The sequence below is a fragment of the Ursus americanus genome, chromosome 11, assembly GCF_024610735.1.
Source record: "Ursus americanus isolate L20-20 chromosome 11, mUrsAme1.1.p, whole genome shotgun sequence".
Lineage (NCBI taxonomy): Eukaryota > Metazoa > Chordata > Mammalia > Carnivora > Ursidae > Ursus > Ursus americanus.
The window spans coordinates 69,561,516-69,588,041 of NC_142137.1; the positions used below are offsets into that span (position 1 = coordinate 69,561,516).

The 26,526-nt window shown below is 40.2% G+C and overlaps 1 protein-coding gene across 3 annotated transcripts in view; it reads right to left on the bottom strand.

The window, feature by feature from the left end:
- PRKN (parkin RBR E3 ubiquitin protein ligase) overlaps positions 1-26,526 on the bottom strand; it is a 1,256,589-nt gene that overhangs the window by 382,018 nt on the left and 848,045 nt on the right. For all 3 annotated transcript variants that reach the window (XM_045805474.2, XM_045805473.2, XM_087865639.1), the window contains exon 7: positions 16,408-16,544. In XM_045805474.2, the coding sequence (XP_045661430.2) occupies positions 16,408-16,544 (137 nt within the window). The remainder of the gene's footprint in view (positions 1-16,407; positions 16,545-26,526) is intronic.

The window sequence follows — 26,526 nt, forward strand, 5'->3', positions numbered from 1 at the left end:
GTGGTTAAATATGTGATTGGGTAATTTTCTGAAATGCTTATTATTTACCCGAGTCTCATTTCAGTCTCTCTGGTAAACAGAATATCCCTGCCAGCGGTTATTATTTCCCAAAAAACTTCCGAAATTGTCAGTGATCCCCTAAACCTTCCCCAAACACGTCTTAGGACCTGGGGCGTAGATATGAAAAGCAGAGCTACCTGTGCCAGCCTTCTTGTTGAAATGACAAGGTGGGCTTCCTCTTCCCGGAACGGGGGTCTCCTGGATTTTAGGCACAATGGAAAATGAGTAACAGGACTTTTGCTCTTCCCCATGACTTACTTGGATCTTAGCTGGCTGCAAATCTCATTATCAGCTTTACAGCTGTTTTTCTACCTTGATTTATTGTTATTTTTGGATCAGAAAGAAGAATGGCAAAAGTGCAGCCTAGAGGTTTGCTTTGGAAAACAAAGTTCGAATTTAGCTGCTGTTGATTTATACCCAGTGTGCTACGCTTCGCATGTATGTACAGTTAAGCATACTTTATAGGTAATTACTCCTTGTATCGATATGAGGCAGCTGTGCATAGCCTAGAATAATACCCAGTTTTTGAAACAGTACCTTCTAAAGTGGTATATTAGGTAAATAAATTCTGATGATGGTGGTAGTATTTCATCCAACAAGAGATCCTACTCCCTCTGAACCAACATCTTTTACTACTTGCCTAGTTATATGTGAACAATAAAAACTCACCAAGGCCGGATTTAACTAAAGTGAATAACAGAAAGTAAACAGTCTCTAACTGCAAGGAGTTCAAATTAAAATAGGGAGTGAGAAATCCAAAGGAAACAAAAATGATTTGAGTCGTTTTAGAAGCTGCAGTGCCTACTAACAACATTCCACAACACAGTACTTTAACAGTAGTAACAAAGTCAGGTTTCCCCTCTATGTCAATGAGATAGGGCAATCAAAATTTGGTCTTCGCCATTTTTAATTATGTTATTTTAATTCACAGTAAAAGCATGTAGTTCCTTTATTTTATTCTTCAAAAATATGCATATAAAGAAAACTAAACCATTTTAAACAGTCTCTGCTATGACTTGAAGTCTATGGACCCTTCATTATGCCTGATAAGTATTGAAACAGGACTCTCAGTTAATGTAACAGGCACAACCTGTGAATACTGTCGCTGTCCACATATTTCCTTCTCCATAAAATAAGCCTCAATATGCCATATGGACAACCCCTCCCCATAGCTCCATGCAACACAGTTTGAGAAAAACTGATCTAAAGACACCACGTAGAGACTGAGATGTTAGCGTATCTTGCATATCCATTAGCTGGAACTTACTGGTTTCACTGTTGGTTTTTGTGTTTAATTTTGTTTTTTATTCTGAGTCTGTTAAATTTCAGGGAAATAAATAGCTACTCTTGGTTTAGGGGCCAACAGTCAAGGATCCTAGCATTTTTGAGGCGGATGAGGTCCTGGAGATGAAATTAATTTCATGAATAAAAAGTGGAGAGGAAAAATTGGTTTTGGAGTCAGGTAGAGACCCATGTTTCACTTTAGCTTTTGAGAGCCTTAGCTTTCTCCCTTGCAAATCGGGATTATTAGTATTGACCACACAGACTCATTCTGAAGCTTAAATAGGGTACCGTATGCAAAAGGCTTGCCCAGTATCCAGTAGCTATCAAGTGATTTGACCAAATTAACTAGGTGTTTAGTTAGTGGTAGAGTCAGGACAAGTTTTACGACTTCTAGTTCAGCCCTATCTCTACAATAGCCGTCTCATGTGAGAAACAAATATAAGTTCACTCGCGAATGCAACTTATTGTAGGTCCCAAAGAACAAACTGCAAGCAAACTGTGACCATTTCCCTTACAAGAATCAGCATGGCAGAAACCACCACAGCCAGAGCTGTGGACAGTTAGCTAGGACATTTCTGATGAACTTTTAAGGACATAACAAAGAATTTGTTTATAAATTACAACACAATGGAGAAGTGAACACTGTTAGAAGTCACTACTTTTCAGGCTATTACAATATTTTAAATTATCTTTCTCTAGAGGTCACTGTATGTACGAGTAACAGTTATGACATTTTCTGGCTTGTGGGGTAGGAGTGAGGGGAGGGGGGAGCTCTCTGAACATGGCGCCGATGGAGACAGCACCCTGACAGCCAGGTGTGAGTGGGGTGGTAGCCCCATCCCGGGACAGAGCTCCAGAGCTTCCATGTTATTTCTGTCTCTGGTGATGGCATTCCTGCAAATGAAATGTACATCTGAAACGTGCTTCCTTTTGAGTTGTGTCAAAAATTTACATGTTTTATTAAATTTTTCTAAATGACTATTTTCAAAGAATGGATGGATGGATGGCTTTTTTTTCTACTTTGTTCATATCTAGTCTGTTTGATTAAGGTGCTTTCTTTTTTTTCAGAGTAAGACGTGAGTTATATTTAAAAATCCTATAAACAATTATTTAATTACATAGTATTTGAAGATATTTCTGGTCCTTGAAATGACTGAGCACTAAGGTGGGTTCCTAAGGGAGGGTATGGTATTCCTTTGAAGAAATAAGGCTTAAAGTGAGCTGATTAAAAAGAAGGCTGGATTTTACCTATTTTGGATGCATCTGAAACAGGATAAAACTGAAAATAGCAGACTGTGTCTTGCATAGTAGGAAATAATGGTTTTGTGAAAGGTTTTTAAATTACATCTATGTATATATTCTATACATTTACATGGCCTCTTCAGAATACAAAATTTTTGAAAAAGGAGTTAAAATTTATACTAGGATCCTAGTGAAGGCAGCCTAAATTGATGCTATTGGTAAAAGAAGAGAAATTATAAAGGTAGCCTCATTAATGCAACTATTTATATTCCTACATATATCTACTTTATAAAAGACTAGTTTGAAAAATCTGGTTATATAGAACGAATCTAATTTAGGAATTTTAATAAGAACTCCTATAAAGAACTTTTTAAGTATGTTTTTACAGGATTATATTTATGTAACATTTTATTCTTCCTATAATGTTAATTCCTGACTCACAGGAATTAATTATTTCCATTATTTGTTAATGTACTAATATGGAAAATGTCAAAAAAGAATGTTTTATTTTTGCGTTTTAGTCTTGAAACCTTAATTAAATCTAAGGTTCAGCTTCAGGTTTCCTGTTAGAATTTTAAGGATCTAGAATATACTCTGAAATTAGGGCCCATGATTGGTGGTGTCTGGGAAGTTACCAGATACAGAATATCTATTGTGTATCAGGAACTGTGGCAGTCATTTTTGCAGACAATCTCATTTGATTCTCTCTAGGTTCAGACTTATTTTCATTTTTAAATGAGAAAATAGCTCAATATCTGGTAAGAAAATCTGGAATAGGATAAGGACCATCTGACTATAAAGTCAGCATCTGGCCCATGATCCCTGAATCATGGATATGGAACTCAGTCTACCACTCTTAGAAGCTAAACGACCAACTCTCCAAAGGCAGACCTGTTTGACAGAGACTGCCAAGTGTCTACCTAAATTCTCTCTGTCCCGAGGCATCTATCTAGACTTCATTTCTCAAGCTCCCTTGCAGCACATAAAGTCAAATGGCGGTGCCCCAGCCAATGGAATCAAGAGACGTGTGCCGTAGCCAGGCGGGGGCTTATGAAAAAGATGCCTGTCTTTATTTATTATTTCTTTCCCCTCTGCCAGCTGGACCCTGGGTACAGGGATCAGTGTGACCATGAAGACAGTGATAAATTTCAGTGGGAGAGCAGAGCCAAAGGATGGAAACACCACTTTGAAGAAACCACTCACCCACCTGAAAACTGCCCCCACCCCAGGCACCAACCAAGCGACATTTGTGTGTGAGCCATTACATCTTGAGTTCCGTTGGTCATAGCACTTTAGTCTACAATAACTCGTAAAACTTTTTTCAGAGGCTCTGATTCACGACAACCCATCTGGGAAAACCAAAGATGGAGACAGGGCTGCAAATGACATCCTAACTGCTTCCACCTCAAAGAAGATTATTGAGAATTTACTTTTACAAAAGATGGAAAAGTTCAGTGGATCCTCTCCTAAAATGTTTGTTATTGAGTCCAGATTTTTAAATTAGATAATTGGCAAAACATTCCCAGTATTCCTTAGGTATACAGTGTTGCTAGTGGGAAACCAGCCAATGTCAAGGAGGAGTGGGGGTGAGGTTGGAGAAGGAGGGAGGGAGAACAGGATATACCTTCAGGAGCACCCCGTAGTTAAACCACTGTGGAGCAGAAGTTATACGCAGGGGTCATATTCAATAGACCATCTCGAAATTTGGGGATGCCAAATACTTGAAAGCTATTTCAGAATCTAGAGGGCAGCCGTGATGGACTGAATTGTATCTCTCAAACTTTCATGTTGAAAGCCTCAGTACCTCAGAATGTGACAGTATTTGGAGAAGGGCCTTTAACAGGTAACTTAGTTATGGTGAAGCCATCAGGGTGGGCTCTAGTCTCATCTGAGTAATGTTCTCACAGGAAAAGGAGATTAAAACACAGAGAGAGACACCAGGGCTGCACACAGCCCCCGTAAGACGACCGTGTGTAGGGGCAGCACGAGGGCAGCCACCTGTGAGCCACGGAGGAAACCAAACCATCTGGCAGCCAGGACTGCCAGAAAGTAAGTCTGTCACTTAAGCCACCTAGTCGGTGGTATTTTTTTATTTATGGCAGCCCTAGCAAACCAATACAGTAGCCAATTTCAAAAGCATTGTTACTTGGGAACCACAAGAAAGAGCCCTTCCTGGCAGCGGGAGGGGAGTTCAGACAGAATAACTGCTTCCTGGAGCATGTTCCTATTCCCCACTCCTCTCCACTGCTTTTCAGAGTTCCCTTCTATAAATACGCAAGTCCGAGATAAAAGATTTCTAGTAAAGGCTTAATAAGCAGACAACATAAGAAATGTTAATTTTCCCGGGCGCCTGGATGGCTCAGTCGGTTAAGAGTCTGACTCTCGATTTCGGCTCAGGTCATGATCTCAGGCTCCACACTGGGCGCTGAAGCCTGCTTAAGAGTCTCTCTCTGCCTCTCTCTCTGCCTTCCCCTCACTCTCTCTCTCTCTCAAATAAATAAAATCTTAAAAAAAAAGAAATATTAATTTTCCACACCCTGAACTAGTAGAACATATAAGATGCCCTGAAGGCATGAAGATTTTATTGGAAATGTGCGACGTAATTGCTTGGTTCCGATACTATATTTTATTTCCATCTCGACATTAGAATATTAAACCCCTCCTCCTCTTGCTAAATGGGTATGCATTTAAAACGCTAAATTGTTTCACTGTTCTGCTTAGGAACCAAATGATACAAACTCTCATGAATATGTAAATCAGCCACTCTAAGCACATTATTAATTATTTCAAAGATAGTTGGAGGTCAACAGCTCATAGCAATTTCTATGCATGAAGTCTCATTAATATAAGACATCACACAGTAAGGAAGGATAAAGTTTTATCACAGTTACTGCGTGTGTATGTGTGTGTGCACGTGCGTGTGTGCATGGATGTGTGTGTGTGCACGTGTGTGTGTGGCCAAAGTAACATACAAAACTGAACACAGCACCAGCGGACACTGAGGCTAGCACAGTGGATGATGACGGAGAAGGGGCAAGTCACGAAAACAGTTGTCTGAATCAGGAATCGGACTTAACACCCAAAGAAATTTTTGTCTCCAATGGACTTAAGTTTTCTTGACCCAGGCCGCAAATGGCCCTGATTTCTTCAGAATGAAACTGTGGCTCGCTCCGGAAATCCGCAGCTCTTAAAGATCCGGCACACTTCTCGTTTCCTGAGACACTAGAGAGCACACGGGGTCTGGTCCCTGCATCTGTAACACCAGACACTGCTGAGAGCCCCTTTGGCTTTCTCGGCGGTTCTCAGCAACCGAAATGCTCCGATATAAACTGCAGGGCAGCTGAAGCGCTGCCACCAAAAACCGTAACGCGACGCTGTTGACGGTGGTACACAGAATTACCGACAAACGAAGGGGGACATTTTGCATAGCGAGCGGCGCTTTTTTAAAATTCACAATACGGATATGACTCTTACTCTCACCAACTTGCGCTAAAATTGATCCTACTCTCCCAAGTAACTCTTCAGCGTCCCTGTTATTATTTATTTTTATGCCTCTGATTGTAAACTCAGAATTTATCTGGTGAAAAAGAGAATAAAACCTGCTCACAGCGGATAGCAACTGAGATGAGGAAGAGAAACATAAACACAGCCACTATCTAGCATGGTTAACAAAATACATATAACAAAGAGAAGAATGAACATCCCGGATATTGGAATACTCTGCACACGTATTCAGGGTTTTCTGACGAGGGTATAACTGGAATTTAGATGCTGCTGGTGAAGGAAATTTGGCAAAACCTTTCGAGCATCCATTTGAAAGTTAAAAGTAGGCAAATGTCTGTCATTTTTAGGGATGTGCATCCATAGGGGGTGATGCTATGAGGAAAAGCAAGGAAATGAGTATTACAGAAGTCAAGATAATGGTTGCATCTAGGCAGGAGAGAGGAGGCTGTGACTGGGCAGGACACGCAAAGGCTTCTGGGATGCTGGTGGTGCCAGTTTTCTTGATCTGGGAGGTGGTTCCAGAGGTTCCCTATAACCATACAATCTATAACAACACAAATGTGGTTATGCATGTTGTGTATGTGTAAGATGCCTCATAATAAATTTAAGAATACATCAAGCCATTTAAAGTGATATACTTAAAAGTCAATTAATATTCTGTTGACATGATTACAATCCTTGGAGCCTCAGCAGAACATCCTCTGTACTGATAATGCCAAGTACACAAACTCAGAAATTGTGCTGACTGCCAATAAGGCCAGGGAGAGGAATTTGGATCCATATGTTTTAATAAAAATGAAGAAGAAAGCCTAAAGACAGCTGTTTTGAACAACTCTTGTCACTATCTTAAGCACTTATAGGCATTTTTCTAGAACTCTTTGGATAAGTAATAAATCTGTACTTAAAAATAGTTTGATTTTCCCCCCATAAAACAAAGGTAGCATGTTCCTCTTAACAGTACGGGGTGGAAGTAGGTGGAAAGAAATTATTTTTGCTTTCTTTGCTGGCTATTGAAAGCATTCCCACCTTACTTCTGGTTTCTAAAATGTTATTTTATTTTTAACCACTTACTAAGATGCAAGAGAAGATGAAAGGCAGCTTGGAAAGTAAAAACCTAAGCAAAGTAAGAATCAAGGGCATAGTTTCCTTGGACATGGGGTTCCTCCTAAAGATAAAGGAAGCAATGCTGCCGGAGCCACTTCCAGTGGGTGTATAGAATCCCTTCATCTGCGCAATACTAAACACACACGCATCAAACAAATGCAGAAGCAGCCCATTGTCCTCGCTGAAGCAGGCATTTCCAAGGTCAAACAGATGACAGTGCAGACAGTGCCGCTGATCTAGCTAGAATGAGCTCCTGAACACCATCAATTCTGTCTACAGCTCTTTTTCTGGTCCTTGTCCATAGACCAGCCACTCCTTATAATAAAGCTACCTGACTGTTATTCCTGTTGCAGGAGCGGAGAGAGAGCGGAAGAAAAAATCATTCAGTAATTGTACATTTCACCATACTCTCCACCAGCATTAGAGACCGCTATGTGTTTGCGGTCCTGTTTGCTTTTCCTCCTGGGCACTCAGCCAGACCATATTCCCGCACTCCCCTACCTGCGTGCACATACAAACACATGCACGTGTGTGTGCATGCACGCGCGCGCGCACACACACACACACACACACACACACACACACACACACCCTCATGTGGGCAGGTGGGGCCGTGGAGCCCCGTTCTGGTATAAGGAATTTGGGAAGAGATGATGTGCTCCATCTCCGGACCTGGCCACTATAAACTCCAGCACGACACTCGCACCCTCTCTGTCTCTGCCGCTGGCCTGGATGAAGAGAAGCCAGTGTGGATTCGGAGGCTCCTGCGGATGACAGGCACTCGGTGGCAGAACTCAGAGTCTGAGTCCTGGAATGATGCCATGGGGCAAAGGCTCCACGGCCAACCCACACTGCATCGTGACACGAGTGGAAACAAACCTTGATTCTGTGATTTCAGTGTTGCTTTTAAAAAAGTTATGCTACGATCCTGACTTTAATACATCAAATCAAAGGAATACTGTCAGAATTGCTAAGTCGCCACCCCACACACAAAAAAAAAAAAACTGAAAAGAAGCTTAGCAATGATCTCAGAAAATTAGTAAATTTGATTTCATTTCAATTAATTTTAAGGCAGAAGGAAGATCAGGTTTGGCCTGTAAGCTTGTCAGGTTGCAAATCCTGGTGCTGCCATTTTCATGGTGTCTGTCACTCAATTACTCAAGATCTCGGAGCCGAAGACAAGCAGCTCTGTATTTCAGAGTCAGACATACAGAGAATGGGCGTGTAAATAGGTTTCTAGGGAGTTTATTGTTATTTTAACGCTCATATTATAGATTGCCAAATTGCTTTTTAGAAATATATGATTTTATATTCTTACCTGTTTTGCATGCGTATCCATCCCACATTATATTTTAAGTTTTCCATTAGCGATTCTTTAGTAACTAATTATGCTAAACTTTTAATGTGTATTGATTTTGTGCATATATCCTTTGGTGACCCATCTTTTAATTTATTTCCCTACTTTTCAATGTGGTTTTAGCAATTATATTGACTTGGTTATCTGTGTGTATTTGAGAGAGTAAAACTCAAAACCCAAAAAGAATTATTTTGGGTTTTATGTTTAGCTCCCTGAACAGCTGTCCAGAAACCAGTCTTCTTGACTCTGTAGGCATCAAGAAGGGCTCTGTATCTCAAAAGGATCAGGACCACCTGCCTTGTGCTTAATGTTGCCCACGCAGATGCTAAGGGCTCTAGTGGACTGCAGCTGGTGAGTGGACATATCAGGTAGAAAGGAAATGGCATTCTAAGTTATACGAAAAATTGGAATTTTACAGAATGTGACCTGCGAAGAAAAGAGTAAACAAAAGAAAACAAAAATGCAAACCACTGAGGACAGAGGAGGGGATACACCTGGATGGGACCAGTGGCCATGGCAATGGCATGTCACAGAGAAACAAGGAACTATTTCCTCGGACACCCTGACGCTACAGGAAGTCTGTGTTGCCGGGGCTTATAGTGGACGAGCGGTAAATCCGTTCTACGCAGTCTTCGTCATATCATTCTAGGGCAGCTCTAAAATAAATCAACTGAAATTAATGAAGCTCATCAGGTTGTGAGTGACACTCAGTCTTAAGAGCAGATACAGACAGTGCTTTGGCATTTCAAAATGATTTTTAGATGGAATCCTCCTAAGAGCAGGTACAGGAAAAAGACAGCAAATATTTCAAAATAATTATGGTGTTTCTCCCAAAGCCCAGAGCTTCATGCAAGAGCTTCTCAGAGGCTCTGGAAATAGGCCATTTTGGCTGTGTTTGTTGATCTTATTTTCAACTCCGTCAACGCTTACTGAAAAACCTACGCTGGCTAGCAAATCAACTCGCTCACGGACAAAATAGGCAAGGGCAGAGGGAGTCATTTCGTACTTACTAACGCTACAGTCTCCCACTGACAATGCCTTATTGCTTCTAGAACGCTCGCCCCTGCAGTAGTCCCAAACTTAAAACCCGAGGACTCTAACAAATACTGGGGGGCATCCCAGAGGTTCTTTTAATTGGCCCGAGGCATGGCCTGGGCATCAGGATTTTTTTACAACTTCATCTTACCGAAATGTACATCTAGGGTTGAGAACCACTGCCTAGAGAGAAGCAAGGTGGGAGAGGAGCGAGAACGTGGCGCTCTGGAGTCCACCACGGCTGGATGGGAAACCTCAGCTCTATTCTTCCTGTGGTCCTGGGCACTAGTTGTATTAAAGTTTTACTTCTTCCTCTGTGAAGTAAGAACAGTTCCTGCTTTTCAAGTTTACGGTTGATTTAAATATGGAAGAAGTGTTAGAAAATTAGATACTCTTTTGACATTCTTTTCCACAGAACTTTCAAAGGTCTAGTACTTTACCCGTGGTTTACAGGCTTCTCTAGTCAGATAGCGATTAAGAACACACATTCTAGAGCCATAACTACTCGGCACCAAACAGCAGCTCTGTGATTTGTCAGCTGTAAGATCATGTGTACTTTAATCAGCTCCTGTGGGCCTCAAGTGCTTTATCTATAAAAGCAGAAGAATGACAACATCCATTCCAGTGGGTCTTTGGAGGGGTAAACGGATATATATATATATATATATGTAAGCACTCAGAGCGGTACCTTATAGACAGTAAGTACCCGGTAACGGTTCTAATCAGTGCTTACTTTTTACTCTCAGGGAAATAAAATTTGGCATCCCATTCTTACAAGGTGTAACAAAATTTCTGGTCAAATGAGAAGCTCACACAAAGGAATCAGGGTTTGTACCTGAAAGGGTTTTAGACTAGTTTTATTTTTATTTATTTATTTTTTAAGATTTTATTTATTTATTCGACAGAGATAGAGACAGCCAGCGAGAGAGGGAACACAAGCAGGGGGAGTGGGAGAGGAAGAAGCAGGCTCATAGCGGAGGAGCCCGATGTGGGGCTCGATCCCATAACGCTGGGATCACGCCCTGAGCCGAAGGCAGACGCTTAACCGCTGTGCCACCCAGGCACCCCTTAAACTAGTTTTAATTGTTCATCATAATTACGGCAATGAAAAAGGATGCTTCATTTTCGACCATCCATACCTTGAAGAATGTATATATCTGAAATTGAGCTTTGAAAGGGTTTAGTTTAATGATCTTGAAAGAGGCTTGAAAGACTAGATTATGGAAAAAAAGAACACTTATGATTTGGTGGTGAGAGGTATTAGACAGTTATATAGAAATGCTGAATTTACACAGACACCGTTAGCAAGACATTGGGCATGTGGGTCATTTAGCAATAGAAATAAATGCTCTATCTAGCTTTTTTGTGCCTTCTACAGGGCCACTGCAGTTTGAAAAATAGTTTGCTAATTCTATTATAGTTTCTATTATTTTATGTAAATTTCGTAGTCCCAGAAAACCGATGTCATTTTTCTCCCCTCATAATGTCACCATTCAAACACTAGGCAATGGTTTGTTTCCCAGGCTCTGGAGCTAGTACATGATGGGTTTGGGGGAGAGGCTGTTCCGTATGGACCGGGGGAGGGTAAGGTTAACAGCTGCACTGACTCACAGAGAGGAAGAGCATCTTCAATGGTGCTGGGCGTGGGATATGGACACCTGTTTCCTGTAAGTTTTGGAAAGTACCCGTGCCATCCTAGCAGGAGAATCCCCTCCAGTTGGTGAGCATCAGAAAAGTCCTTTGGCCTGTGCCAAAGTAGGAACACAGTCACCAAGCAAATTCAAATATGTATTTTCCAATGAATCTGCCCTATTTACTGTTTCATGCAGACCCCCGAGGCCAGAAAAGTCACGGAGTGATTCAAAGCTGTGGATTCCAGTGCCAGAGTAACCGTCTCTTGCGGTTAGAGATGAAGTCTGTCTTTGAAAGGAAGTGGTGGCTTTAGGAATACAATGTCCCCTGACTATCTAAATAAATATTGCTTTAATTTTCTTAGAAAAAATGTAATCTGAAAATGGCTAGTAGCCACCACGGGGATATGAAACCATTTGGCTAGACATTTTAAACTGCCATGTTTCAGATAAATGGGCAACTCCTCAGAGAAATCAACAATATTTAGTCAGGCTAAACCAATGGACAATAAAAGAATACACACACACACACACACACACACACACACACACACACACACACACAAGTTAAGCTTCCAAAACACTTCTAATCCTCCAAAAACTGAGGATAAAGAGAATACTGGAGCCTTTGAGATCCAGGCTTTCTACAGAAGACTGTTGAGGTCAGGCAAGAGCCGTCAGGGAATGTTCTACAGAACCATGATCAATGTGACCAGCAACACACCTTCTTTGCCAAACGGATCTGGCATTGAATTCAAGCCTTGCTGGAATAACAACAAGTTGACCTTGCAGACACACAGTTTTAGTACCATTATGGAAGTAGCCAGTAGTTTTGCTTTTTATACATAGTATTAAGTTTTAGTCATAAGATTTATAGACATTGATAAAACCTTTTTTCCCCATTGATGTAACACTTTAATTAACTCCACCATGAAAGAGGACTGTGCCATGGAACTAGTATGAGCTCAATCATCTTGTTCCTGATAGTCTGCTATTTTTATCTATAGTTTGAAAAGCCTTGATTTTCTATTTCTATTTCTGTTTTTTTCCCCTAGTTTATTTTATGTGTCTTGTTCTATGCTCCATGAATCAAGGGAAAGTCAAATAAACCAGATATATGGATAGGTGATTAATGCTTGGTAAATGGTCAATTTATGTATTGAATTATAGGAAACACCAACCTATAAAGAATGTCTGAGTATATGTTCTTCAATGAATATACACATATACGCACAAATAAATTGCATATACTGTCTGTAGGAACACATGCTTACAGAGCAACCAAAATAACAAAAAACAATATTCATTATATGCTTACTGTCTTCAGCATTTAACACAAAGGCACATTATATGGCATTATCTTAATTCACCCACATAACAATGTATACATAGGTGCTATTGTAGTTTCTCCATTTTACCTTAAAGTGAAACCAAGTCCTACGAAAGATAAGTAACTTGCCCTACATTACAAAAGGGGTGAGTCTCAGAGCCAGGATTTGAACTTGGCTTCTCTGACTCTCTGTGTATACCCCAGGATATGTGCAAAATTATTCATTGGTTTATGGGGGGGGGTTAATATTAGGGCTTACATAGGTTTTATTTAAAATACGAAAAAGTTAGTCTTCACAAAGACTTAATGTACAGGCTGATACTGGAACTTGCCATACCCTGGTGTATATATCGGATACATTACGTAATGAACTGCAAAGGGGGCATCTTGAGGGGCAGTGGGAGTCCTAAAACAGAGAGTCTTAGGGCGTCTCTGTTGAGAAAGGAGTCAAGACAATCCAGTTTGTTTTTTACAAAAAAAAAAAAATTCTATAACATTTGAAAGCCTCTTTTCACATAATATGAAGAATACTTCTAATTTGAGCCACAGTTTAAAAAAAGCTAAATAATACATGACAATATTGTGACAAACTGAATTGTATTTTGTTACAAGCACTTCTGAAGATATATATTAAAACACTGCTGAAGATTTAAAGAAACAAGTATGGAAATGAATTCTACAGTGTAGAAAGTTTACTACACAGTTGAAAGTCAGTAGGTTGTTTTTAACTCCTCTTAGCTTGTGGTTATTTGCTGCATTCTTTTTTCCTGGTTTCCGAAATTTATTAAAAATCAAAGTATAGAAAAACTTAACATGAAAATATATCAATTTTAGTTTCCACATTTGCACACACACACACAGACACACACAGACAAATCAAGATGATATTGTTTAGGTCATGCTTCAGCACGTGTTGGCCAGGCCAATTCATTCAGGTCACCATGGCGGGGATGGAGCATGGTGCCCGTGTCTGTGAACCGAGCTTTAAATCGCACAGCCCCAGCACACATGCCCTGTGGTGTTTCCTTAATGAAGGGTGACAGTCAACATTGCTAATGTGTGGAGATTAATACAGGCCTATGTGTCAGTTTTTATAAATATTTCTTTATCAACAGATCCACAATATTATTAAATATTTTTGATAACTTTCAATCACCAGGAACTGCAGAAAACATGTGCTACTCTCTTCCAGATGCATTATCTTTTAATAACCAAATACACAAATACGTAGCTTTCTCCTTCTTACTGTTAAACATTAAAAGAAAGAGGTGTCAGGAAGACAAGTTCTTGGTAGTAAGTGGCATTCTAAAAAATTAAAGCAAGGTTTTATGGAAGATTATGTTTAAATAACCAGCAATGGAGTAGGTACAGTCACAAAAAGTATTTAAAAGGATTGCAAATAAAAAATAAAAGGTAGCAAGAATTACAAGAAAAGCCTGGAACAACTTGTTATACTAGAAAGCCTGGCTAATGTGTACAAGGGAAATCACTGTACTATTATTTTTTTATTTCGTTTGTTTGAAATTTCCTAGAATTCAAAAGGTTTAAATTTAAAAAATAAGTGAGAAATAAATTGATTTTCAGAAGTGCCCTGAGTATGAAGAGAAGATATGAAAATGGATATTTAGAAATTTTTCCATGCTATATGGCTTTGTGAAAAAGAGAGTTTACCAGTACAAAATTATCACATGAAAAATATTAAAAACAGAATCTTTCAATCGGCAAGTAAATGTTTCACTAATTTTTGAATGCTTTTGATGCTTTTGTTGAAAATATAAAAGCACAATACCTTCCAGTGAGTTTTCCTTAATAATATATTGACACATATATTATATGAATCTTAATTAAAAACATTGCATTATTGGCAGATGCAACTGAAAAATGAGTGTCATAATTTACAAAGTCAACAATGCAATTAGCTTCTTCCATTTGGAAATGAGAAATAATTTTGAGGTATATTTTTCAGCTTTGATCAACGTTAGAACTAAGTATTACAAATAAGTATTGCAATAAATTAAACTTAAACCTGATCATTGACTCAAGGAATCACACAGTTTCAAATCACAATTCTCAACAGTGAAGCATATTTACTCATACTGCAATCATTAAATATATATATTTATAATGAGGTAGGGACCCTTATCTCACTCCATATATAAAAAAATAATTCAAAAGGTATCAATGACCTAAGCATAAAAACGAGGCTATTAGAGGAAAACATGGGGATAATTCATCACAACCTTGGGCTTGGGAACACATTCTTACCTTTGATAACAAAAACGCAAGCAACAAAAGAAAAAATTGATAAATTGGACCTCATCAAAATTAAAAACTTTTGTGTATCAAAGTATATTATCATGAAAGTAAAAAGACAACCTACAGAATAGGAAAAGTGTTTGGAAATCACATATGTGATAAGTGTCTAGTATCCAGAATACCTAAAGAATTCTTACAAACTCAACAACAAAATAAACAACCTAATTAAAAAAACGGGCAAAGGACCTGAAGAGATATTTCTCCAAACAGATTCGCAAATGACAAATACGCATATGAGAAAATATTCAACATCACTGGTCATTAAGGAAACGCAGACCAAAACCACAATGAGATACTACTTCAAACTTAGTAGGATGGCTATTAAAAACCAAACAGAACAAAACAGGAAAATAACAAGTATTGGAGAGGATGTGGAGAAATAAAAACCCTTACAAGCTACTGGTAGGAATGCAAAATGGTGCAGCAGCAAAGGAAAATAGTCTGGTAGTTCCTCAAGGGGTTAAAGATAGAATTATCACATGACCCAGCATTTGCACTCCTAGGTACACATCTAAGAGAAATGAGAACATATCTCCACAGAAACACATACACAAATGTTTTACAGCAGTATTCATAAGAGCAAAAAGGTGGAAACAACACAAATGTCCATCAACAAATAAATGGATAAGCAGATTGTGGTATGTCTATATAACGGACTATTATTCAGTCATAAAAAGGCATGAAGGTACACACCATGACTTGGATGAATTTCAGAAACATTACGTGAAGCGAAACAAGGAGGACACAAAAGGTCACATATTGTATGATTCCTTTTAAAGGAAGCATTTAGAACTGATGATTCTATAGACGCAGACCACAGTGGTTGCCAGGAGATGGGGGCGAGGGGAACTTGGGAGTGATTACTCATGAATGTGGGGTATTGACATTTTTCTGGGGTAATGAAAAAGTTTTGAAACTAGACAGAGGTGATGGTCATTGCATAGCACTGTGAAAACATGAAATTCCACTGAATTGTACACTTTAAAATGGTTAGTTTATGTTATGTGAATTTCACCTCAATTAAAAAAAACACATGTAACAATAGCAGTATAATACAAGTAAAGAATATTCTGCAATGTTGAAAGATAAAAAATTTTAAATATTAAATATTTCAGCTTTATCTCCTTAATTTCTTTTTAAATGTATATTCTTTCATATATATGTGTATGTGCTCAACATTTTAAGCAATAAGGGTAACAATTTAGCAATTTGATAGTGCTGTTCAAGACCCAGGGTAATCTGTAACTTGCAGGGTGAATCCATAGACAGACCTTGCGTATGTTGGCTGAATAATATTTTAAGATTTGTTTTCCATACTTTCGTGCAGGTGATGCATTTTCTAGTCCAACATAATTCCTTCGTACCTTAGTGTTTTATATTTTTTGTGATCCAAACATTGTTTCTTGCTCGACAGGGATCAAACAGATATTTGACTTTTCAACCCTTCAGCCAGGGACTGAATTTATCTAAGAACGTTTTGCATCAGCAATTCTTCTGTTCTTAATTAGCATTAAAAATGGAGGAAAAAGAAGTGCTGGACTTACCCACACAAGGCAGAGAGTAGCCAAGCTGAGGGTCATGGATAAACTGCCGGTCATTAAGTCTTGTCACGCAGTATAAGTAGAAACAGTCTAAGCAAATCACGTGGCGGTGATTGCACTGAAAAACCAGGACAGGGCTCCTGCACAGAAAAAGAAAGGCATTTCCTCCAGTACTTGTGAGGGTGGAACGGCAACAGGTGCTTTAGGACACTCTGTAATCCTGTCGGGCTGCTTAGGGCATGCTCTGTGTGAAGATCTGCACTGCTCAGCACTGAGCACGTATCTATCAACGCTACATCTTAAAAACTGAATGCACTTCATTAACTATCTACAACACTGATTTTCCTAAATTTATATTTTAATATTAACATATTTACCAATCAGCTGTTTAAACCGAGCTCAGATACAACCTCTTTGTAGGAGTCTTCTAGAAGCCTCATAATTTGCAATTAACCCACGAATCACCCCATACATTCACATATATTTTTACTGATCCATAATTACATCATAGAATTGGTATGTTTCTCCTCTTATAGACTGTGATCTCTCTGAAAGTAGATACTGTGCTTTACAATGATATTCTTGTAATACCAGGCATTGTAAAGTTTTAAATAAATGTTCCTTGAATTTAATTTTAATGATATATAAAATCTGAACTTCCCTAAAGCCATAAGAATAACTACTGTTGTACCGAAATAGGTATGAGGAATGATCACGTATATTTCATTTGCAAGCAGATAAGTAGAATTCTGAAATAAAAAATATCTAGCACAGATTCTTTTCTATAAGATTTTGTCTATTGTGTCACCCCTACCCCACCCAAATATCCAATTTATTAAATTAAGTTTAGGTGCTCACTAATAAATTGATATATATAAGTTAAAAATTTTGTATTCCCGTAAAATGCTTTATAGGAAAAAAAATCCCCCAAATAACCATGTATTTTTGCTAGCAAATGAACCACATGATTTAATGACCAAAAAAAGACAAATTGAATATATTAATTTCACATCAGCCCCAAGGCCATTTTAATAGTAAGAAAATCATTGGAGCTTATCTAGATAAACCTATTCTCTATATAATGACAACAAAATACAAAATACTTTTTTTATTTCATATATGATTCTTAAGAGATAGAAGAGCTCTGCAAAAGCCGTCTCCAGGGGAAAAAAATTGATATTAAACATTAGTAGAACATAACTTCTTAACAATTAAAAGGTTTTCAAAATTCTGCTTTCCCACTTATTTCAAAGCAATATCGAATACAAAAACAAAACAAAAAAAATAACTCAGTATTTTAATGACATGGGTCTATAGGGCAATGGTCAACTTAAGCTGAGAAAGAGTGTCCCTAAATGTTTTTATGTGCTTCAATTTCTCATCTCTGAACCCACTGAAGTCCTTTCAGGGCCATCATTCCCATTTCCAGAGCCTTTTTCAATTAGGTATTGACTGTGTTCTGAACTTTCAACCCCTTCCCTTCTAATAACATTCTGCTTGAAGACGATAAAATATAACACTGTCCCATTTCTATTGCGAGTCACACACACACACAGGCACAAGGGTACACATACCTTATTCACTCTGGGTGACCCTACGGAGCTGCCGTATTCTATCTTCTCCTCATAGCTAAGTTCTGTGAAAAATATTCTCCATTCTGGTCTTAGCAACATGGTCGCTAAGCCTTTAGAGATCCCTAATCTGCTATCAACACAGGGAAACACTAGAGAAAATATTAGAACATTTATAAAAATGTGCTTATATATAACAAGGTTAAAAAGAAAGCTTAGCAATTACCTTGCAGGAGAAATAAAAAGAAAACTTATAAAGCCAAAGCAGTCAGCCCATGAACTACTGCCACGGAGTACCAGAGAGACATGAAGGTACGTGGTGTGCATAGCCATTGGCCCAGCAAGCGTAGTTCTTTCCCATCCTTCTTAAGGAAAAAATGGAAAGAGTTCTCTTTCATGTATGGACAACACTACACATTTATGGTTTTGCCCTTCAGTTAAACTATGGTCCAGAAGAACCTTAGACCATGGAGACAACCCACAGAACTTCAATTGTTCTACTCTATAGATGGCATCCTACTCTTTAGAACAGATTAGAAAGAAATGGTAATTATGCGAGTGGCCACGGTGTGAGGGAAAGCCTATGCAGACCCAGGGGCCCACCACATTAGGAAAGGTTTGAGAGGCCCAATGTTTGGGGCACGGAGGGACACACTCAACAAACTAAAGGACACAGCAGTCCATCTGCCCGTCCCTGTATCACACACACACTCACACACACACACACACACACACACACACACACACACACACACAGCGACAGATAGAGCAGCATGAGGCGATCACAGGCCCTGTGGAAACACAGGCTCTGGTTCCCACGGAATGGAGCACATCCTTGTGGGGACACAGGAGGAGCCCTACTGATCATTTAGCTGCAACCTCACCAGTTCACTTCCACCTCCTTGAACTGAGATGTAGGTGGGAAGGCAAACCGGCCAAGCTGACAGGACTAACTGATCATAATCCTCAGGAAGGCAAGAGCTGCTGTGGCACGCGGAAGCGGGGAGAATTCACGTGCTATCTGGCTGGTCCACTGGGACATCTGCTGAGACTCCCCTCTGGAATTTTAATGGCAAACGGACAAGGCAGCCATGAAGGCAGCATTGAGAAGTGCCTGGTGACCGGGACCTGAGAGCCCTGATGATTTACCCATTGCAGCAGCTAACATCAATGACCCTTATTATTACAAAAAAATACTAGACATCAGAAAGGGCTTTAGGGAATGTTCACCTGGCATAAAAAGTAGGTGAAATGAACAGCAGGTAACAGCAGTTTACCAAACAGCGAGAAGTGAAGGGCACAGGGCCCGAGAGATAACAATGTGTTCAGCACTGGAAGTGAGGGCAGAAGATCACATAAGCCCCTAAGGAGGGCTCCCTCCTAGACACCGGGTGCGGAGTGCAGCCAGGAGAAGCTAGAGCGTCAGTGACAGGAGAACCCACATGCGCGGTTTTTACATGGCCGCTACGGAGAACAAAGAAGCGCACAAGCTTTGCAGGGAGGTGCAAGTATAGATAAGTCACTCGGCAGTTCTCACCATCCATCACCATCCATATGCAGTGACTTTAAATATACCCACACAGACGGAGATATGGAGAGAAGATAAACATGTAGAAAAGATATGCTGATGGATACGAAGATATGCTACAGACATGGACGTAGACAGCACATGCATATATGCACATAGAATGATCAGTCCATTGGATTTCTTGAAACAGTTCTGAGGTAAGATTGCTCATCTCTTACTAAGAACATTTGTAGTATTTAGAAGAAAGTTAGGCGAGGGATAGGCATGACAGCCATAGAAACATTATTGGATTAGTCATCTGAATCATCTGAGAAAATGAGTGAGAATCATTTCATGGCTGGAGGGACCACATAATTAACTTCCTAAGCACTAGGTAGGAAGAAGGCGGGAAACACTAGGATTTATGATCGCTGCTCTGGGTTGGGCACCTTGCTAGTAGCTTCACATAGGTTCTTCCATGCAGCCTCCTAAACTAAGTGCCCCACTCTGCCCGCATCCTGTTCCTCTCTCTGCCTCCGGATGGCTTCTGCTTCTTTTACTCCTGGGCTCAAACTCTTCGTCACCCACTCTTCCGTCTCAGACCAGCCTTCACATTCAAATCAAGATTCCAAATTTCCGGGTTCAGCTCAAGACAAGACCTCTAAGGAACTTGGTCTGGAGCTCAACTCTCCCTGGTTTTTCTCTCTTCCTTTACCTCCTCATCCACACGGTCTATCCTAATGTGCTTCAGACACTGCCTTCGCTTCTGTTCCGAGCGTCTCATAAATGGCTGCCAGAGCCGTCGCCGTCAACATGAAAAGTCCTGAAGTGACAGAGGTGATACTCGATTAACACTTTCATGACCCATGTCTCACCAGATTCCGCGATGAGCGCATGACAATTACGTAATCAACAGTTACTGGCCGCACCAGCATCAAGCAACGAAATGTTCTTATTTCATAATTTCTCTGCTCCCAGCCTTAGTATTTTTTACTCAGTCAGTCACTGAGCATGCACTTGGGCTAAAGCAGGCACTTAATCAACACGCGTGGACGAGGGCAGCGAGCGAGTGAATCAACACCTTGTAAGTGCGGTAAGCACCGTCAGAGGCCATACTCTACGGACACCACGTGCGTGTGGAACTGGTACTAAAAGGAGCTCTGTGTGGTCATCAGACTCTGGTGGCACAGAAGTTGGGACAGCAGAGAAGGAAGCGTCAGGGCGAGGAACCTGAGATGAACTTAAGGGAACGGAGGATCCACACAGGGTCCCTGGAGGCAAATGCGGTTTCTGGGCAGGGCAGGAAACACAGACGTGAGAAAGAATTCTTGGAACAGAAAAGCTATCAGTTGGGCTGACTGAGAGGATGTATCAGGAAAAGAGAAAAGAGATGAAAAGGTTTGGGGACGGTGGCAGAGGGCTGCGAGGGATGGGCCTGTAGGTCATGGGCTTCACTGAGGCTTCTCAGGATGGGCAGGGAGGGATGTTTTAGGAAGTTTAATTCTGAGGGACGTGTGGAGGAGAACAAACTGGAAGGAGTGAGAACTATTTGAAGGTCATTTTAATAACTCAGGCATGAGTTACTAAGGAAGCAGACTGTGGTGTGCAGGCGGTTCTAGAAATGGACAAGGAGTGACATTTCTGAGGAAAACCTGCCAGGACTCCTCTTCTCTTGGGTCTTCATTCCTCCCGTCATTCCTCTGTGCCCTTTGCTCAAATTATATATAAATGTTAATTGATTAGTCTAGAAGATGGTTCTACCCCAATGGGCCAGGCTACACAGCAGTTAATCAAAGGTTAAATAAAGTTCTCAATCATATGGAAAACGAATTATAAATGATGCACTTGACATTCTGAAGAGTTACTATTATTATTTTTTAAAGTCAACAACTTTCATTATGATTCATGTATTTCACAGAAACAGTAGGAAACAGGGTAATAGGACAATGTTTTATTTATTTTTTATTTATTTTTTTTAAAGATTTATTTATTTGACAGAGAGAGACAGCCAGCGAGAGAGGGAACACAAGCAGGGTGAGTGGGAGAGGAAGAAGCAGGCTCCCAGCAGAGAAGCCTGATGTGGGGCTCGATACCAGAATGCCGAGATCATGCCCTGAGCCGAAGGCAGACGCTTAACGACTGAGCCAGCCAGGCGCCCCTGAAAAAATGTTTTAAAACTGCAGATCTATACATGTTGCTCTGGTTACATCTGGAACAGACATCAGGCACAGCAGCTGCCCTTGTCCGAAGCGTTTCTGCACATGCAGCCCTGGGCACCCGACTCCACCCACGGGCAGCAGGAGTGGTGGCTCTTCTTGCAGGAGGGACAATGGCACTCTCTGCATTTGCAGGAGCTGGGGCAGGTGCAGTGTGTCCCTTTTGGGCCAAGGTGAGAACAGAGGTCCAAAGCGGGCGGCACGGTGAGATACAGTGTGGGCTGAAGGCATGATTTTGAAGAGTTACTTGTAAGTAAGCAATGACTTCCCTACTTTTATTAAAGGAGTGATCCAAAAGCCCTTTGTTCACAGAATATGAGGCATATGAAGGAATCTTAGTAAAAAGTATGGCAAAGCACTCACATACATCACACAAAGCAGAATACTGTTACAAAGTAAGTAGTCCGAACATTTAAACTCCCATAAAATTAGCTCTCTAGTATCTACAAAATAGCACCATATTTTCATATTTACCCGATCAAATGTCTAATCTGCTCTCCACCTCATTTGTGTGCATGCACGCACGCTCTCTCTCATTTGCTCTCCCTCTCTCTCTCTGCCAAAATCTATTTCTCTGTCTCTGTCCACTTCTTTACCACAGGTGTATCTTCATTGATACCCATTAAGAGGCTGTGGTTCCAACCTCTCAACAGAATGTGACATATATTGAATGTAGTGTTGCAGGAATTTTAAGATATGTAAAGATAAGGAAGCAAGTCTAAACTCTAAAGGAAAAAAAAATCTAATAAAGTGGGTAGGAAAGGACACACATAATTATAATACAGGACAGAACATTTGAAATTACATTAGAGACGTAGGAGATATTGGCAGGCTCTGTGGTGGCGGCCTCCAGATATTCGCTAGTGATCCCCACCTCCCACCTATCAATGGACTGAGCTGAGCAATCTACAGGGGACATGCGGAAATGACAATGAGTGATTTCCAGGACTAGATCAGACAAGACACTATGGCTTCTCTGTGCTCTTTCCTGGGTCACCTGCTCTGAGCAAAGTGACGGCCATGTTGTGAGGACACTCAAGTGGTCTAATGGAGAAGCTTCCATGGCAAGGAAATGGGGCCTCTTCCAACAGCCAGCACTGGCTTGTCGGCCACCTGAGGTCATCACTCCTGTGTGAAGCAGACCCTCCAGCACACGCAAGCCCTCAGGCTACTATGACCCTGGCTGACACCCTGACTACAACTTCGTGAGGTACCCCACGCAAGAACCATCCAGCCAAACTATGCCCAAATTCCTGACCTACAGAAACTGTGCAAGACAACATCTGTTTTTGTTTTAAGCCCCTAAGTTTGGGGGTAATTTTTTTCTTTTTATGCATCAATATCTAACTAATACAGGCTCAGAGGAGGAAGAAATCACATTTAGATAGCAGATCAGAAAAGAAATCAGAAAAGAATTCATGCAGGTAGTGGCATTTGAAGAAGGATCAGGTGGGATGCCTGGGTGACTCAGTTGGTTAAGTGTCTGCCTTTGGCTCAGGTCATGATCCCAGGGTCCTGGGATTGAGTCCTGCATCGGGCTCCTTGCTCAGTGGGGAGCCTGCTTCTCCCTCTGCCTGAAGCTCCCCCTGCTTGTGCTCTCTCTCTCTCTCTCTGACAAATAAATAAATAAAATCCTAAAAAAAAAAAAAAAAAAAAAAAAAGAGGATCAGGTTTCCAGGGCATCAAGACAGAAAAAACCTTCCAGGTCAACAGAAGAGACTGGAATTGCAAAAGTACAGAGCATGGGAGGAGAATGCTGAGTTGTCTAGCACAGCCGGTTTCTCCATTCACCCCAATGAAAAGCAAAATTATATAGAAATATATATTTAGGGAGAGTAGAATCATCTGAAATGCAATGAAAAGCAGTGAAAGTTAGAATAAAAATATTAAGTGCAAATCATTGAGGAGATAAAAATAAAATTTGCTCCCTGCAGGGAGAAAGTTAGTCCTTGAATTTAGCTAACACTTGACCCTTGAAAACTCACATGTTGTTTTTACAATATTTCATTTGTGCAACAGTAACACAGACGTTATGCCCCAGTTAGCAATCTTTCAAAGCTCTCTACAAACCCTTAGTACATGAACAACTTTGACTCCTGGGAGTTTAATAAAGCATTAGATTAGATAAAAATAATTAGAGGAGGAAAGCTTTGCCATTAAGGAACTTGAATCTATCTTCCTAACAACTGTCACTTCAAATATCTTTTAGTTAGATAAACAATAAATAGATAAATGACTACAATCTCAGAAACCAAATGCATTTTCATTTAATCTATCACCTGCTAACTGCCCAAATGTACCAATGACAAAGGAGTATCCAACATGGCGTCTGCCCACAGAAATGCCAGAGATAACATTTTAGCCCATGTAAGTCATACAAGTTCATTATTTGAGTTAGCCAAGTGAGCAATCCCAATCACTGGAGAGGCCCCTGATCCAAGATGCTAATTGATAGACTCAATGTTTAGAAATTAAAATAAGCTTCAACAGTCGAATTATCTTTAAAATTCCATCCAGCAGCCAAGTTTAAGATCCTGAAGTAAGTTCCTTTATCCATTAGTCTGTTTGGAATCAGAACCCTATTAGGGCACTGGCAGACCCCGAACAAGCTCCTTTACCACCACTCCCAATTTCTTCTTGCTCCTTCTGCTCATGTTCTTGCTACCTTATTCTGTCCACTCTGTTTCACAAAAAGGGGTGACTTTGGCTCTGTGAGCTTGCTTGTACAAGTCCCAATATTTCAGCATAGACAACATCACCAAAGTAAAGACTCTTTATTAAAGCCTATGTTTTTGAATCACTGTCATCAAACCATTCTGCTAATTCTCTTGAACATTCTGGGCACTGCCCCATGGGTGTCACATCAAAGTGAACAAGACATGGACCTTTGCCTCAGGAGGTCATGGTCCTATAAGGTTAAAGACAAACAAGTCATTATCTCAGGGTGTAGTAAAAGCTACCACAGGGATGAATTTAGAGACCATCTAATGCAGTCTTTGGGGTCAGGGTAAGGGGTCTCAAGGCAGTTCATGTCTCCATGCATTCAATCCATATAGAGAGAAGATATTGAACAAACTAAATGGCTTCCCTTGTTTATAAAGGCTTTAAATAAAGTGTTATATAAAATGCAGTAAATACATAACAAATAAAATGGGAAGTAAATATATACTCTGTTTCATTTTCTAATTGACAAAATTCCCTTTTGCTCTTTTTTACTCATTCAGTAATTCCATATCCCATCTGTGACATTAAATGTTAACTGAACTCAAGAGAACTCTAACCTCAGCATTTGTTCCCAAGCTTGATCCCACTGACCATGACTGTTCAAAATCTCTTGTCATGAATGCACAGTTTATTCCCACCTGGTTTTATGTATCCCGTGGTTACGACACTCACCAAAATATTCTAAATTCTCATATGCACTCAGGATGTAATACCTGACGATTCCACGGACATATTTTCTGCAGTGGGACTAAGCCTTGATCTCATATGTGTTGTGGGCAACTACTATGTGCAAGGCATCTTGTTGTAGGTTCTGAGGCCTTTTTAAAAAATGTAACGGCTCCCCATCAAGTCAATGGTATGCCCACTGATATGTTAACCTGTTCTATTTACCGTCATATTACAGAAAAAGAAAATTTCAAGTAGCAGCCACTTTTTCTGTTTCCACCCTATTTATTTTCCATATACACTTACTCATTTTGAGAGCCTACAAAGTAGGAGCTATAAAAATAGTTGAGTAAAGATACAGAGTAGCAAAAGTATAGGGCCCTCTAGAGCAAATGGATTAGGTCTTCAAGTGTTGGGATAGTCCGAATTTGAAACCCATTAGCATCAATCTGGAGGAAACCTAAATGAGCCCCCACACCATTTCTTCCTCCCACATTCACCCCCCGCAACCCAACCTTAATCAGCCCCACCTCAGCAATGTTATTTTAAAGTAGCTTTCATCATGGGAGGTCTTGGCCAAAACCATGAACTAGTTACCCAAAGTCAATGTATTAAGACCCCAGGTTTTCCTTCTGTTTTTCAGAGCCCTCCATAAGGCTCCTTGCCCCACAAAATGCCATTCCCAAATCCTTCCCAGGTCATTCTCTTCACAGCTTCAGAACTGAACCTCCTTTCCCCTTATGCTGTTATCCCTCTGTGCAAGATTCTTCCTATTTACCTTCATTTTCCTCTTTCAGGAAGCTGTTTGAATAACACTCCAGCTAACACTGATTCTCCCACTCACTTTCCAATTTCCTATAATGCTCTGTTTACAAAGTAGTACTTTTCTCTTCAACTGAGTGTGTTAGTACATGTCACTGTATTGTTGTCTACCTAGTTTATGAGCTCAAATGGAACACAGTAATTGGGAGGCTACTACGTGCTGCTTCCCTTGCTTGACGTGGGGATGGGATACACAGTTCTTGTCCTCAAGGAATTCTGTCTAATGGTGAGATAAAGAAGTCTTTGGGCAAAACTTAATCCAATGTTGGTCAGACAGAGAATGCTTCCGAATGAAACAAAACAAAACAAAACAAAACAAAACAAAACAAAACAAAACAAAACATAAACTAAGACCCAAAAGGCAAGAAGGAATTAGCCTGACCAAGAAACTAGAGGAAAGTGAGGCAAACACGGAAAAACATTTAAAATGGCATAAAATTAGGTAAGGTTAGGAAGCCGTATGATATATCTCCATTTTATCTCTTCGGCATGTATCAAAGTTCTGAATTCCTCCAGAAATTAAAAATAAACCTAAAGCATAATGATGCTGCTTCCACAAGCCACATGTGCAAGCCCGTGTTTTAGGTTTATGTAACACCTGAAGTGTAGCTGAATT